Source organism: Corvus cornix, chromosome Z (assembly GCF_000738735.6).
Source record: "Corvus cornix cornix isolate S_Up_H32 chromosome Z, ASM73873v5, whole genome shotgun sequence".
Taxonomy (NCBI): domain Eukaryota; kingdom Metazoa; phylum Chordata; class Aves; order Passeriformes; family Corvidae; genus Corvus; species Corvus cornix.
In genome coordinates, this window is record NC_046357.1 from 22,666,021 (window position 1) to 22,682,052 (window position 16,032).

The following is a 16,032-nucleotide window of genomic DNA, read 5'->3' on the forward strand; positions in this document are numbered from 1 at the left end:
AAACCAGAACACCACCCCATCACACCCATTATTACACACAATTCATTCTATCCTGTTCTTGTATCACAACTTACAGGATGGGACATTTCATCTTTGTTATTACATTTAAAGGGGTGTGATTTTTTCACTTCTTTCAAGCCTCCTACAACAATGAAAATAACACATTATATAGCTCTTGGGCACCAGTGACTGGCAGCAGCTGGATGCTCTGGGATGTTTGCACCTTTAAGAAAATGCTGAATGATCAACAACCTTAACTTCTACATGAAACATGGCTTGGTTTCTCTGTTACAGTGTACAGTGCTTCCAATGCAAGCTAAAATATGTATTAATTAAATGAAAAGGATTAAAAACACAGATTTCATGAAGAAAGACTATGTGTTACAGCTAGCGACATGAAGTCTTCTGATGTGCAGCACACACTCTGGGCAAATTTGAATGACATCAGAGAAGCTGAAAGTGAAAAATCACCAACCATCTCCATCCATGTCATCATCACAAGCATCTCCTTTCCCATCACCATCTGTGTCCCTCTGGTCATTATTCAGGACATTACGGCAGTTGTCACAAGCATCTCCGAAGATATCTTGGTCACTGTTTCTCTGGTTAACATTGGGAACCAAGACACAGTTATCCTGTAAGACACAGAATCAGACATCAGTCAGGCCATGAATCTTTAATTTCTACTTTAATTGATTTATAAACCTCTTATATTTATTTCTACTTACCAAACAAACAAACAGAAAAACCAACCAAAACAACAAAACAGTGTGAGCAGTTTTGACATTTTATGTGAATATTAGCTCTGGATCAGATTTCACTTGGTCCCTCAAAGCTCTGCTTTGAACCACACTCTAATCATAAACATGCAGTACCATAAGGCTTTACTTATAACCTTGATTTCTGATTATCATTTTGGATGCGTCTATGGTGAGGAACCTGTTTTGGTGCCTGAGCTTTCTCACATGGTCCTTCTCAAAAGCTGCAGTTCAAAGACTCTGACAAGGTTTGCAGATGGTCTCAGTGAAAGGCTATTGCCCCCTTCTGGTACAGACTCAAACTGAAGCTGGAAACTGGGGAAAGAATTTTTTTGATGCAAAAACGTACAGGTTTTTGTTCAGTTTTGGTGGGTTGGTTTGTTTGTTTCAAGCAAGCTGCTATTGGCTTTTAAAGTCCATCAGGAGGTATGTGGAGAAAATTTTATTTCAAAGTGGTATAAAATTTCTCCACCCATCTAGCACACTCATGACCTCATTGTCTTGCCCAAAGAGAACAACAACAGAGACTAGAAAGAATAAAGAATTTACTTGATTATGAAGGTGCTGAACCTGCAAGTAGATTTAAAGTTGTAGGAGGATTTAATTTTTTCATTTTAGAACATTAATAAAACCAGCTGATTTAAGCTAGCAGAATTTAGCCTGGGCCTCTCTGGCAAAACAGCCTGAGACAGACCTTCTGTGACTGCTAGTCTGCCCTAGTTCCAGGTGGACATTTGTACTCTGGATGTTATTGTTGGCTTCCTTGGAAGCAGAGTAAGCAGTATCAGTCAATGATCTTAATATAGAACAACAGTCGGCTTGTAAGAATCCAGGGTGAAAACAAAACAGCTTTTCCAATCTGAATTTATTCTCTAGTATATTCTGCTGTGTGTACGCACATGGAAACCTCTTCTGCTTTGAGGACATGATCTAAAGCTTTTTCAAGTTATTGGCAAGACACATTCATTTGTGTGGGGTTTGGATCCCTGATGAAATGTGTTGTCAGGTCAACCTGCTTTTTAAATAGAAAGATGTTAATGCAAGTAATGTTCCTGAAGGTTATGCTGTGGGAGAGTGACAGAAGGACACAAGCTCTATACACAAACAGCTCTAGAATTAAATGATAAAAGGTAGTAATGGAGTATACACAGATGGGATTTAAGGCTGTGTGGCTTAAGTCTTGTAAGAACGAGCATTATATAAAAGAAAAATACAGGATTTAGGGGGCCACTGACAGTGATGGGTATGGAACAATCTCTGGCAAACAGTAGTGAATCAGATTTCAGAATCACTTCCCATTGCTGCAATGGGAAATCCTTCTGTTTGCACAGACCCCTGCATCCTGATCTATACACAGCACCTGCTCATTGGGAATGCCATCTCCATCTGCATCGTCATCACAGGCATCTCCAATCCCATCACCATCAGCATCTTCTTGTCCAGAGTTTGGGACAAATCTGCAATTGTCCTAGACAAGAAAGGAGACAAGTCTGGTGTTCTATAGGTAAACTAGACGCCTTCATAATTTGAATGATTTTTTCCTATTATTAATTGATTCATCAACTTAAATAGAATTCAATAACCTGAATAAAAGATGAATACATTGAGTCATGTTTTTTACAGTCTTCTTCTTTATCCCTTCATGCTCTGAATTATTATAGAATTAAGAAAGCATTTCTTACCTTTCTGCAGTTTTCAGCAGAGCATGAGAGTTCTTCATTAGGGTAGCCATCAATGTCAACATCTTTTCCACAAATATAACCATCACCAGCCCAGCCAATGCCACACTATCAATAAAACATCATGGTAGCACTATCAAAAGGTTAATGAGTCACTGTAGAAATATTCAAGAAGGAAAACTCATGCCAGTCTTGAAAAGAGCAGCATATGGAAGTCATGGCCAGATACTGAAGTACCATGAGATACAGAGAGCTTGAAACAAAGATTTTCTTTCCACATTGAGAGAGGCTGCAGTGTATCCAGATGTAGCTATAAAGAGCTACAACTTGATGTCAACTGGAATGTGTGCCTGCCACACCTAATGATTGCAGTGGGAGCTATAGATTTCTTATAGACACTGGCCAGGAACCAGTTTAGGCTCCTCACCGGCAGGTTGAGCAAAAGAAAAGGGGAGACCTAGGTAGAGTATGCACCTAGCATCTTGGCAAGGGGCACATGGTTAGATGGGATGACTGTGTTTTGTTCAGTATCTCAAGAACACATCTGCAACTAGAAGAAGTTTTAAGAGAAAACTGCGTTGACATTTACTAAGTTTGCTTCAGAAAAACAAATGCATCTGCACACAAGTTTCTCCTAGCCAATTAAATTATTACTGTTTCAAACCAGCATATCATTTATGTCAAAGATATATGCAAAGAACTGCATGTCAAAATCTGGCCTTCCCTTAAAACCAGGAGTTGCCTAATACAAGTGTCTAGGCATGTTCCCATTACAGCATGGACTTAAAATATCCTAGATTATTTATCTTTGAAACAGATGTACTTAAAAACTAAACCAAAGCAAGTGCCAGAAAAAGCATGCACTGTATCCAAATTTAGGACACAGGATTAGTCTCTTGCTTTCTGTTGCAGATGGAAAAACTAAGTAATATACTTAAGTATACTCTTACAGTGGAAGTTCATATGCTACTAGTGCTCCTCAGCTCCCATAGCTGGTAAGCACAGTACAGCCTCCCTGTACAGCCTGGAATCTGTGATCTCACTTTAAAAAACATCTCTATCAGCCAGCAAATACAGGCACATTGGCTATGCAGAGAGGATCCTTACTCATAGCTATGTAGCTGGGCACCAGGAGAGGAATTTGTCCTTGTGATGTCTTCTGTAGTGTGACAGTTGACAGTCTTTTCTGAGGAGACTACAGAAAGTCTACAAAAGTGATTCCTAAAGATCTAATTACACAGGCACAGTGAATATGATACATGAATATGGCTGCTTTACAGACATGTGGCAAGAACAAAACAGTTGCAAGATAGTCTCAGCCCAGTTTTCACAGCTGGTCTTGGCCAGTGTGCCACAATTGGTAAAATATCCAACTGTATAAAATGACCACAAAGATTTTCTCATTTCCAGCCTATAAAAAATGCTGGACTTCACTGTAAAAATGCATTAATTAATGAACTCACAATACATGTCACCTCTCCTCTCCTCTCCTCAATACAACGGGCATGGATGCTGCATGGATTGAGAGCTCGATTCCTGCAGCTCCGTTCAGCCTGGCATCCTCTGGTTTGGTCTCCTGTATATCCTGGTTTGCACTGGCCACAGTGGTAAGACCCCTGTAAGAACAAAAAGTCACCAGCCAGACTTTTAACAGGACTTTTTTTCCTTTTAAAGCAAGCACAAGAGCAAGATTCAAGTCACACTGTTTATGCTGTGCAAGTGTAGTTTTTCATCCAATGACGCCTCTTGTACTGCGAACAAGCTTTATTTTCTACACTTCTTTATTTCTACAAGAAAATTATATTTGATTCCCAGAGTGCATGCTGGAAAACATACTCAACTCTTGCGTGCTTAGACCAGTCTTTTGTTAAGCCAGAGAAAAGTCATGTAGCAGCAAAAGCTTCTTCATGATGCCTTGTCCCTGCCAGCATCACCCTGAGCTGCTTCCAGGTGACTGAAACTTTTGTGCAAAATTCTAAGCAGCAGCTGATTAATCAGGCTGGATGATCTTATTTCACTGTAAAGCACACCCACCAGTTTATCTAAAGGCAACTGGGCACAAATTTTAATCAAAGAGAGATTAAAAAGTTCACCATGTCTTTGTCCCATTTTATTTTTTAAGCTAAAATGTTTTTAAGCCAATTTGATCCAAATCTTCTTCGTCAGAAAAGAATTCTGTATCTGAAGACACAGCCATCCTCATTTACACTGCAATAAGAACATCCATGTAAGTTTTTGCAGTAGTTTACCATGATACATGCATATGTATTTCATATGTATCACTCTCTTGTGTAAACAAACACAAAGGAGCTGAGCCAAGGAATCTCATTATGTGTTGGGCCAATCACCATATGAGATATAAACAGATAAATGCTGATAAGGTGAGGTCTTCTTTAGGCATCTAATGTGACTTTTGTCTCTGTCTCACATTCTTGTTGACCTGTAACTTAAGACATAAAAGTTAATTGAGAATGATCTTTTTACCTTATGGAGAATAATTATTTTTTGATATGTCCAGGAACAGAAATGGGTAGATCTCTGACAAACGTGCATCTAACCACTAGTGAAACTTCATACAACTTCACTCTTTGTGTACAGTCTGTTGGAGGAACTGTCAGGTCTGTCATAGTACACCATCATAGAGAAATCTACTTACTACTCAGACTTCATAGAGAAATCTTTCTTACTACTACTCCTCTATTCCTAACTTCATTACAAATTATAACTGTGCTGTCTTCATACTTTCAGGATGAAGATGAAAATAAACAGATGGCTGAAGAGTAAAATAATCCCTGGGCCATGCTAATGGTATGGCTTATTTAAAACACACCAGCCTGTGTACTTTATCCTAATGGATTACAGGGTAGTATCTTCTGGAGTCTGCTGAATTTGCTCGCTATATTCTGTCCTATATCAAGCTCTGGTATGCATTAAAATAGCCTCTAAGGCAGCATTTCCATACCAGACTGTTTCTGAAGGGATACAGGACTAGAAACCCCACACTGTTCTGTTTTAACAGATGCAGGACACTTCATGTTGGCCCTCTGTAGACAGGGCCCAATGGCCTCCCAAAGAGGCTGCATGTCTAGTCATGCAGCAAAACACAACATGTGACAGTAAATGTTCTAAATATTTAAAAAAAAAGATACAAACATCCTGAACGGTGAAAGCAGCCCTAAGAAAACAAGCTTATTCATGAGGAAAGCTAATACTGAACACAAATGGTAGCCTCAACAATACCTTGCTGCAGAAAGGACCACCTTTACACCTGAAGAATACTTTTAACCCGTCTCTTGCTATAAAGAAAGCCTGTGGCAGGTACAGGACAACCAGGGGATCAGGCCCAGCCAGCACAGATTTATGAAAAGCAGGTCCTGCTTGTTCTGTTAAGAAGGTGACCTGCTCAGTGGATGAGCCTTTGACACCATTTCCCACAGCAATCCCCTGGGGAAATTGGCAGCTGATGGCTTGAGCAGGTGTTCACTGGGTACAGAGAGTTCACAGGCCCAGAGAGTGGTGGTGAGTGGAGTTATATCCAGCTGGTGTTTGGTCACAGGTGCTGTTCCCCAAGGCTCAGTACTGGGGCCAGTTCTGTTTGGAATCTTCACTGATGATCTCATGGAGTGCACCCTCAATCAGTTTGCAGATGACACCAAGCTGGGTGGGAGTGCTGATCTGCTGGAGGGCAGGAAGGCTCTGCAGAGGGATCTGGACAGGCTGGATCATGGGCTGAGGCCGATGGTGTGAGGTTCAACAAGGGCCAGTGCCAGGTCCTGCTCTTGGGTCACAACAACCCCAGGCAGTGCCACAGGCTGGGGCAGAGTGGCTGCAAAGCTGCCCACAGGAAAAGGACCTGGGGGTGCTGGTGACAGCGACTGAACGTGAGCCAGGGTGTGCCCAGGTGGCCAAGAAGGCCAGTGGCATCCTGGCCTGGATCAGCAACAGTGTGGCCAGCAGGACCAGGGCAGGGATTGTCCCCCTGTACTTGGCACTGGTGTGGCCACACCTCAAATTCTGTGTCCAGTTTTGGGTCCTTCACTACAGGAAGGTCATTTTGGTGCTGGAGTGTGTCCAGAGAAGGGCAATGGAGCTGGTGAAGGGTCTGGAGGACCCTATGAGGAGTGGCTGAGGGAGCTGGGGGTGTTTAGCCTGGGGAAAAGGAGTCTCGTGGGAACCTTATCATTCTACAAGTACCTAAAAAGATGCTGTAGATGGGTAGGGTTCAGTTTTTCTCCCAGGTAAGAAGTGATGGGACAAGAAGAAATGGCCTCAGATCCTCAGGCCATCTCAGGTCAGGGGAGACTTAGATTGACTCTTAGGAAGAATTTGTTTACTCAAAGGATTGTCAAGAATTGGAACAGGCTGCCCAGGGAAGTGGTGGACTCACTATTCTTGAAAGTGTTCAAAATAAGTGTGGAGGTGGCACTTGGGAAAATGGTTTTGTGGGATTGTCAGTGCTGTGTTAACAGCTGGACTCAGCCTTAAGGGTCTTTTCTATCATAAATGATTTTATGATTATGTGATTCTATGTCTAACTTGCTTCATAGCATTAAAATGGTTGTATGCCCTCTTTATTGGATCCTAACATCTTTCAAACCATTTTTACTTTTCCTGTGCTTGCTCTCCTGGGTTTAATATCTATGGGCATTAACAGTCTTGTACCAATTGCCACTCTCATTTCCATTTATTTAGAGGGATAGCTGTTACTGTATACGTAACTCCTATAAAGAGAGCACCCAGCAGAACAGCTTATTGCAACAGTTCTCAGGTGGCAGGAGATAAGGGAAGCAAAGCTTTAATCTTTCAAAGGAGGTTCCTTGCAACAACATATCCATAGACACACGTCACTGGATGGTATGGAGAGAAGAGCTCCTGCTATTCAGGGCAAGTGATAAGGATACAATTCAGATGGATGTGTTAATGACAAATCAAGTATTGATTTTTTTTATTATTAGCTAGGAAAAGAAGAAAGGATTCTTTGATTTATATGAAGCCAAGAAACAAATTGTATTATTCAGCTCTTCCATCAGACCCATAAATCCAATCCTAACCTCATGGAATTTTAAAACAGTCGATTTTTTAAAGGCATAAATGAAAAGATGCTTACCAAAGTGTTTATGCAATGGGAATTCGGAACACAGAGTCCAAGTCCACCATTCTGACATTCATCAATATCTAAGCAGACCTAGCAATAAAACCAAATCCACAAATAATAAAAATAATGTCAATTTATTGAGATCAAAGTCTGAAGAAACAACACTAAAGTTTAAGACTGGAAGAGACATAGCCTCTCCTGAAACTGCTCTCAGAATGTCACAGACATATCCACAGGCTAAATTTCCAAACCCTGAAGAGACACAAACCAGAGAATTTCTGCTTTAGGATGTGTTTTGGTTCACCCTCAAGAGTTTATACAAAAACTGTGTTCCCACTATAGGTGCTTCCGGAAATATGCAAAAAAATTTACAGTAAAATGGCCCTTTTTTATGATTTTCTTCCTAGTTCAAAGCCATTTTACAGAAATCAACAAAGCCCGTTGATCAGAGATACTTACAAAGATAATGACATTTTTTCTTGTCTCTGTGCCAGTCAAGAATATTAGATTGTCACTCCCATTAAAGCTAAGCAAACACAATTCAGATCTCTAACTGAAACACTCTGAGCTCTGCCTAAGAGCATAAGGTAATTATGGAACAACTGAAAAATAAATGCAATTCAATACAGATGCATTGCTAACATAAAACCAGCACCTTGCAATGGAAGTTGTCGTGGAGGTGCTGCCACTCACCTGCTTATTGCTCTTGGCATAGCTGAGTCCTATCCCTTGCACGGTTTGTCCCGTATATCCTGGAGGACAGGTCTCACATCGGAAACCTGGAGCAGTGTTCACGCATCGTACACCAGGGAAGCAAGGGTTGTAACGACACTGCAAAGAAAAAACAAACCAAGCACATGTTCATGCTTCAGCAACATCCACACTCAGACTGTGTATAAAGACCTCCCACCAAAGGCAATGCTACACACAACACCTGTATGTCTTCTGTTCAGAGAGGGCTTAGAGAGGAAACCGTCTCTGCAGGTATTTCTGACCTCAATAAGTCTTCAGCTATCTCTGTAATTTAAATAATATTTGCAACCTTACATTACAGCCTGTAGTTGATGTCCTAAACTCTCAATCCTTCCTTTAGTTGGGCAGATTTGGACCCCTGGGAGGCTGAAAGCCCCCTGGAAGGGTCCACACCACAATATCAGGAAAGACAAATAACTCCAAACACCCCTACTAATGTGTTTTGTACACACAGAAGTGGCAGCAGCATTTCCCTTCAGTTATATTTGGACAAATCTCATAGCCAGAAGGAATCCAGTCATAAATGAGATCAGCAGGGATGTGTCGGTGGCACCCACACATTTCTAGACCAGAGGCCCACAGACAGTCCTTGGAACTTCTCCCAAAATATCACGTCCACAAAATCACCCTTGGCCTGAAGGCACCATTCACTTCATTGCCTTATGCAGTTTTATAAAACAGCTGTGACCAGTTTCACTGGTCTTGTGGCTGCCAGTTTGGGAAACACATCCTGCACTGCTGCCTTTCCCAACATCAACACTAGCTGCTAGGTAACATTTATAGGAGTACCAAAAACATCAACATGCCATCCCGCTGCACAGGGCTCAAAGACAACAATAAATGAGAAACATGAAAAAGAAATGCTAAAGTTTTAAAAATATGCCTTTTTTTCTCTTTCCATCACTGACAGACAATCATCTGCAAGATGGAGGGAGAACAAACCAGACAATATCCACCTACAAAAGACATACAACTTGTACCCAAACACACACACACACACAGAAGCAGGAAAGCTATGCTTAATATCAAAATGTGTTTGACAGAAAGATTTGTTAATAGTACGTCAATCAGTACTATAAGGAAAACGTAAAACCTAGGACAGACATTTTGTGCCTCCTTATTTTGCTGTGGATTCTTTATTGTAGGCAGCAGAGGGCACCCAAATTACACAGCACACAGAGCAGAGCTGCAGCTCCCAAGATAACGGGCACCAGCATACCAAAGTAATGTCTTCAAACTGCTAATGAATTAGGGAGCATACTGCAGAGATGCTAACAGCCTCAGGAAAGATGATGGCAGCTCTTAGTGAGGAGTCTTCCAGATTTGTCTTTACCAGAATTTGTACAATAACTTCTTTTAAAATGCCTATTATTAGGAAGTACAGAAATAGCTCATTCATAAAAGGCTTTAAATAAATTTTAAAAAACAAAACTGACCAACCAAACAAAAAAACTTTCCTTCATATCAGCTAACTCAGGAAAACAAGTAGTATGACACATCCCCTCTCATTAGACAATTCAAAATTATTGCAATTTATTGCTTCTTTATTTCTCCCTGTGCAACTCTAAGTAAAAATCCAGCTGATTAAGTAGGTGTTTGCTGGTGAACAAAACTGCTCCCGACAAGGTGACATTTTAATGGCAGTGTCCATATAAAGACCTCATAATAAACAAGACTGTATCTCTATGACACAATTTTGGCATAAATTTCTTGCTGTTTCTAATGTGAAAGCAGGTCTGTCATGTGGAGTGGTGGCAGGAAGATGAAGGTACATGAGTCTCCAGTGACTAGAGCCTGACTGCTAACAGACAACCACTTTAATATCAAGCCATCATAAACTAGTCTCTGTTTCTTTTTCCACCACTGCTGTAATGGGCTGAGTTGCTCCAACTCTGAAAATGGCAGGGAGGAGATTATTGCCATGCTCTGTGTCAGTCTGAAAATAGCTCAGGAGGTGAAACCCGTCCGTATTGCCAGGCTCCACCTAGGCTGGCTTGAGCTTCACACCATGGCTGTCTGTAGCATGGAACATGTACCACAGCTGTCTTGGATCTACCACTTGCATTCATATTTCAGAGCTTCACCTCCATTTTTTGCACCTTCTGTCGCAGCAGACACAGTTCATGCCACGTAAGGCAAAACAAGAGACATTGCCAATGCCTCAGGAAACTGTCACGCTCAACTCACTTTCTCTTTCCAGTGTTTTTCACAGACAGGTATAAGTTAGGCACATCACATCCTCTCTACTGATGGTCTACAGGAGGGAGTAAATCAAAAGAGCAGTCAAAGCACATTTCCTGTTGGCTAGGGAGGAGAAAAAGAGAATTGCTTTTACTGTTTTACATTATTAAACAGGTACACTGGTAGTACTGTGTTATCCACAGGTGCAGTTTATGACCTAATTCTGATGGTTGCTTGGTCTACTACATCAAGGTGCTTTTCCAAAAAAAAGACTGAAGAGTAATGGTAAAAATCTTCCCACAGAAAAAATGCAGTGAACCTGTAAGTGGTTTTGTTGCTTCTGTTCCAACTAAGTGTCACATTCCAGTTAACACAGGTGTTCTTCAATCATTTAAGATACTGTAAATTTATTAATTCAGTACTCAATACAAGCAAGCTCTGAATTTCTAACATACAGCACAAGAAAAGAACCAGATTTAAGTCAACATTATTGGGTTTCAACACAAACACAAAGAAGCAAAAGGAAAAATGACAATAATTGTTTATTTTCTTTCATAGACTTCTAAGGTAAGGATGAAAACATGGCTCCAGTTTGGGTTGAAGAGAAGACTCTGGTCACCGATACTGGTTCAGGAGCACAACAATTTAAAGAAACAAAGCCCATATTGACAAGAAGTGCTTCTGCAACCTATAACAGAAGCTACTGCATCTTCTTGTGGAATAGAAATGACAATGTCAAAAGTTTGTTTCGGTTGGGTTTAGGTTCTGGGGTTTTTTTCCAAACATTAAGCTCCTTTAAATGACTTCTCAACTCACCAGAGCATTTCAAGTTTTCACACATATAACCTCCATAAAGTTGCAGAAACAGCAAAATAGTCACATAAAATCAAATCAGAATGAATTAATATTCACTGTGCAAGCAGTCAGTAAATGCTGAAGACAGCAAGTATTAGCAAACCATTGATATGTATGAAACAGTTGCTTTTTAGCTTTTTTTTTTTAGTTCAGTGAAAGTCACTATTTTACCTCATCAATATCTGAGCATGTAACTCCATTTCCTGTGAGTCCTTCAGGGCAGGGCCCACATTGAAATCCCTCTGCTGTCTCCACGCACCTCACTCCCCTGAAGCAGGAATTAACTTCACATTTCGGTTTAGTACGCCTAGGAAGCTGAGTTGGAAAACTCACAGTGCCCAAACCTTTAATGCAGAAAGAACAACAGTTTCAATAGTTGAAAGAAACATTCATCATAGTTCTCAGCTGGAAAGCATTCTGAAGAAATCCCCAAGACACTTCAAGTCCCTGCACTGTGCTCCGGCCAGCTGTGCTGTGCCTGAAAAGACTCCATGGTGGGAATGGCCCAGGACCTTACTGTGTCCCCAGCAAGGGGAAATTGAGGCTATTTTTTTAGGTCCATGTGCTTCTCCTGGCTACATATGGGGGTCTTCCTCCTAGGCTAGTCCTAAAACATATCTGCCAGGGGAGGAAACTCTGAAAGCCTGTGACCTCAGACCAGGGGACTCAAGTATAAGCCTACAAGAACAGGGCATTTCTCTGGCTAAACTGGCAACACTACCACTTCATAAGAAAAACAATGTTCTGGATTCACAACAGCATCTCTGACAGTCGACAAATAGGAAGAATAAAGAAGCAGCAGCTGACAGCCCACAAACACAGCAGGACCATGCAAGTACACAGGCTTAGGTGCACAGAGACCAGCCGAAGACTGGTCTTTCTGAGACTCTGGCAGGTACAGAACCTTGGTACAAATGCATGTAGGAATTTGACTTTTCCTTTGGCACTTACACATAAAAGTTACCCTGCCTAGAGCTCAACTTGAGTTTTGATGAGGCTGACAGACTGGAAGAAGAAATCAACTAAAAGGCCTGATGAGTTTAAGACCTTTCATCTCACACAGTAAGGGAGTATATTGGTTTTTACAGTGACTTCACTTGTGTACTGATTGTCAGTTGTGTAGGAGGGCCATGAAGTAGCATTTGGAAAAGAATTTATTTCTTTCATCTAGAGAAAAGATGAAGACCACCTTTTGGGTCTTACTGCTAACTAGTGACTGCCTACTCAGAATCAGACAAACTTCAGGTGGACTGCATAGGATCTTCCTCAGACTGATAATACCAGCTAGAGCAGAACAGGATTCCTCCCTTGTCCTTCTACTAAGATGGTGCATGAGATAGTTGGGAGACAGTGTCTCCCTCCACAGGAACACGTGGCACAGCTTTGTGGCAGCGTGAGAACTGCCAGTACCTGCGTGGTACTGCTCGGTGCTCGGTCTAGTGGCATTTTATCCCCCAACAGGTGATTGGCAGGTCCATGGAAGCTTTTTCTCTAATGCAAATCGATTTTAAATTTGTGTCCAAATACAAACACATCTAGAACAGTATTTCTAAAAAAGTACTTTTTAGAAACCACATAAAGCTAACATGACCATCACTAGTTTTAAAACAACTCTGTATCTCTTCTACATTACCAGCAATAACAGGAATACTCACCACATGCTTGGCATTCAGCTATGGTATTTCTCAGAAAAGTGGTTTCTTTGACCTTGAGAATATAGAAAATAAATATTATTTAGGTACAGATAGTTTCAGTTTGCACCTGGCTGAGAGAACAACCATTAGTGCCCAAGATGCCACTCAAACCATGCAACATAGGTAATCTGTTTTAAATGAGATGCTCTTTGTACTCCATAAAATTAAAGATACAGAAAATGGATGTACTTAGGTTCAGCCTTCATCAACAGGACCTTTAAAGGTCCAAAAGTCCTTGTTTGACCAAAGGTATGTGCCACCAGCAATTCCAGTTCTGACACCCACCAGCAAGTGAAACAAACTCAGTTTCATGCAACAGACCCACAACTATCTAATAGTGGGCTAGGATGGCTTCTGTACTTCCTCACCAGACACTAAATTTTCTGGATCTGAATAAGCAAGCCTCTTACACTCCCACATTCAATGATCCTCCCTTGCAAGCACAGGGTACCAGGACCTATATGGTTATTTCTTCTCCATTGCATCATGCCTCCAAGGCAATGAACTCTACACATGAGTTTATTGCTTATGTGAAGTCTGCGCTGACTTATTCTGTGATTCTGTGACTCTATCAAAGGGGCAAAATTGGGATATTTCACACTAAAGCCTCTATACAGTACCTGTTGTCTAAGAAGGTCTTTCACATCTCCCAGTATTTGGTTCATCTGCATCATTTGACCCATCAGCTGCCTGTGAAAATCACCTGCAGGGAAACAGCAATGAAAAACAGTACACAACATAACTCTCCTTCGTTTGCCATGGTAATTTCTGAGATATAAGATGGAAACCCCATAAAGAGCCATGGAGGGCAGACATTACTGTTATGTAAGCCCTGTAGAAATCATCAGAGAGACAGTATTTATCTCAAATTTTATAGTGTTATTTGCATGAACTTGAGGCTTTTCTGGACTGAACTCCTTATAGCCCACAGAAACAGGCAAAGCAGAAAGCTGTCCACAGAGAGAAAAACAAGATCACGATTCTTCTACCATTACTTCAGTGTCAAGGCTCTCTAAGGCAACTAAGACAACCAGTGCTACTGGTTCCTCCCAAGCCTGAGACCAGCAACCCTAAGGGAAACTTCAGGATTTCAGAACTGGGTATTTATCATAACCTGTTTGGGGTAGGAGGGCAAAGTGAGGCCATGAAGCATATGTACATACAATGGGAAGATACCCTGCATAAGTCCATTCTGTGTCATAGAATCAGAGTCATAGAATCATCAAGGTTGGAAGAGACCTTTAAGATCATGCAGTCTAACCATCCACCCAACACTACCACTGTGACCCCTAAACCACTAAACCATCACCTAAGCACCAGATCCAGGCACCACCTGAACACCTCCAGGTAATTCCACCACCTCCCTGGGCAACCTATTCCAATGCCTGACTGCCCTAATAATGAAAAGATATTTCTAATATCTAATCTGAATCTCCCCTGTCTCAGTTCAAGGCCATTTCCTGTTGTCATCCTACTGCAGGCATGGCAGAAGAGACCAGACCCCACCTGGCTATACCCTCCTTTCAGGTGGTTGTAGAAAGCAATGAAGTCTCCCTGAGCCTCCTCTTCTTGAGACTAAACAAACCCAACTCCCTCGGCTGTTCCTGAAACGACACATATTCTACTCCTTTCACCAGCCTTGTTGCCCGTCACTAGACACGCTCCAGCACCTCAATCTCATGTTTAAAGTGAGGGGCCCAAAGCTGAACACAGGATTTGAGGTGCGGCCTCACCAATGTCGAGTACAGGGGGTTGATTACTTCCCTGGTCCTGCTGGCACAGCACAGTTGTAACCACAACTGATTAATACATATTTTTCAAAGTGAAGTTACCCAGCTTTCTGAGCAAGCTCACTGTGAAGTTCTGAGAACACATCAACGATGCCTGCTCTGACAAAACAGTGCTTTTAGTAACTGCAGCAGTCACTTGGCTCTTCTTCTCAAAGGCAGCTCATCACACTGCACACAAGTTTATGGCTGCATTTGCTTCTGACAGGTGCACACTTTGTACGGACTCACAAAACATCTACTCAACACACTATGGACTCACACCAAAATCAGTCCTCAATACTAAGTAACAAATTAAAGACCTCTAAGACAAGATCAAAAATTACATCTGTAATAAGCCATAGGGAAGGACCAGATCAAACCCAAGATCTTCACAGGAGATTTTTATCTGTTAAATGAAATATTTGTTTTGAGCCAGTGACAGAGAAGAAGCAGAGAGTATGTTTAGCATAGTAACTTGTAGTTGCTTCTGTTTGCGGCTTACTTCTGAATCTGTACCTCTCTCAAGAAGATACTTGTTTACATCTCTAAGTCTGTACTTAAAAACAAACTTCACAAATACATGCTCTTTCACAGTCTAGGCAGGCAGGATATTTTGATATTATGCCCAATAGCTTCAGGGAGGTTTATTCACATGTTATTTTTGGGAGTACTGAAAGCTTATATGAAAAATGCTTCTCTTAATGTTTACCTCATTGTTTTGTACTTCAAAGCATGTCTAAGTGTTTCCAAACATTCTAGTGGGAACTATCCAACTACTCACGTACTATGTTCTCTTCACTTCATATTTTCTCATCAAAACACTGAACAAATTTAAAGAGTCAGGAATCACCTGTTCCACAGCCTGCCTCTGTTCTAGACCTAACCTTGCCGTATTTTTATTTTGGTGACAACAGCAGGACGTAATATCATGGGTATTTCAGAATCCCATAGTGGAACCTGGCACACAGGCTGTCAGGCCAGATGCTGGGGGCTATTCTTGTTTTATTTTTAAAACAAAGACTCATTTAGGCATTATTGATTGAAATCTGCAAAAAATTCTCAAGACTTCAGATGCTGTTTGTTGGCTAGCACCTAAATCAAAACCAGATCTATTCTGTAGTTAAGTTTTGCAGACTGCTGAACATTAAGGTGGACTAAACAGGTTATACTGCCTTGAACCTCATGTCCTGTGTGCAAATTTAGACAGCAGAGCAGAAACAGCTGAATACACTTGGTTTTGGTTTTTTA

At 41.2% G+C, this 16,032-nt stretch overlaps 1 protein-coding gene across 1 annotated transcript in view; it reads right to left on the minus strand.

The window, feature by feature from the left end:
* THBS4 (thrombospondin 4) overlaps positions 1-16,032 on the minus strand; it is a 40,618-nt gene that overhangs the window by 11,332 nt on the left and 13,254 nt on the right. The window contains exons 5-13 of the mRNA XM_039566612.1: positions 13,636-13,718; positions 12,977-13,028; positions 11,493-11,665; positions 8,226-8,363; positions 7,545-7,622; positions 3,901-4,053; positions 2,441-2,545; positions 2,119-2,226; positions 476-635 (exon numbers count right to left, since the gene is read on the minus strand). Of these exons, the coding sequence (XP_039422546.1) occupies positions 476-635; positions 2,119-2,226; positions 2,441-2,545; positions 3,901-4,053; positions 7,545-7,622; positions 8,226-8,363; positions 11,493-11,665; positions 12,977-13,028; positions 13,636-13,718 (1,050 nt within the window). The remainder of the gene's footprint in view (positions 1-475; positions 636-2,118; positions 2,227-2,440; positions 2,546-3,900; positions 4,054-7,544; positions 7,623-8,225; positions 8,364-11,492; positions 11,666-12,976; positions 13,029-13,635; positions 13,719-16,032) is intronic.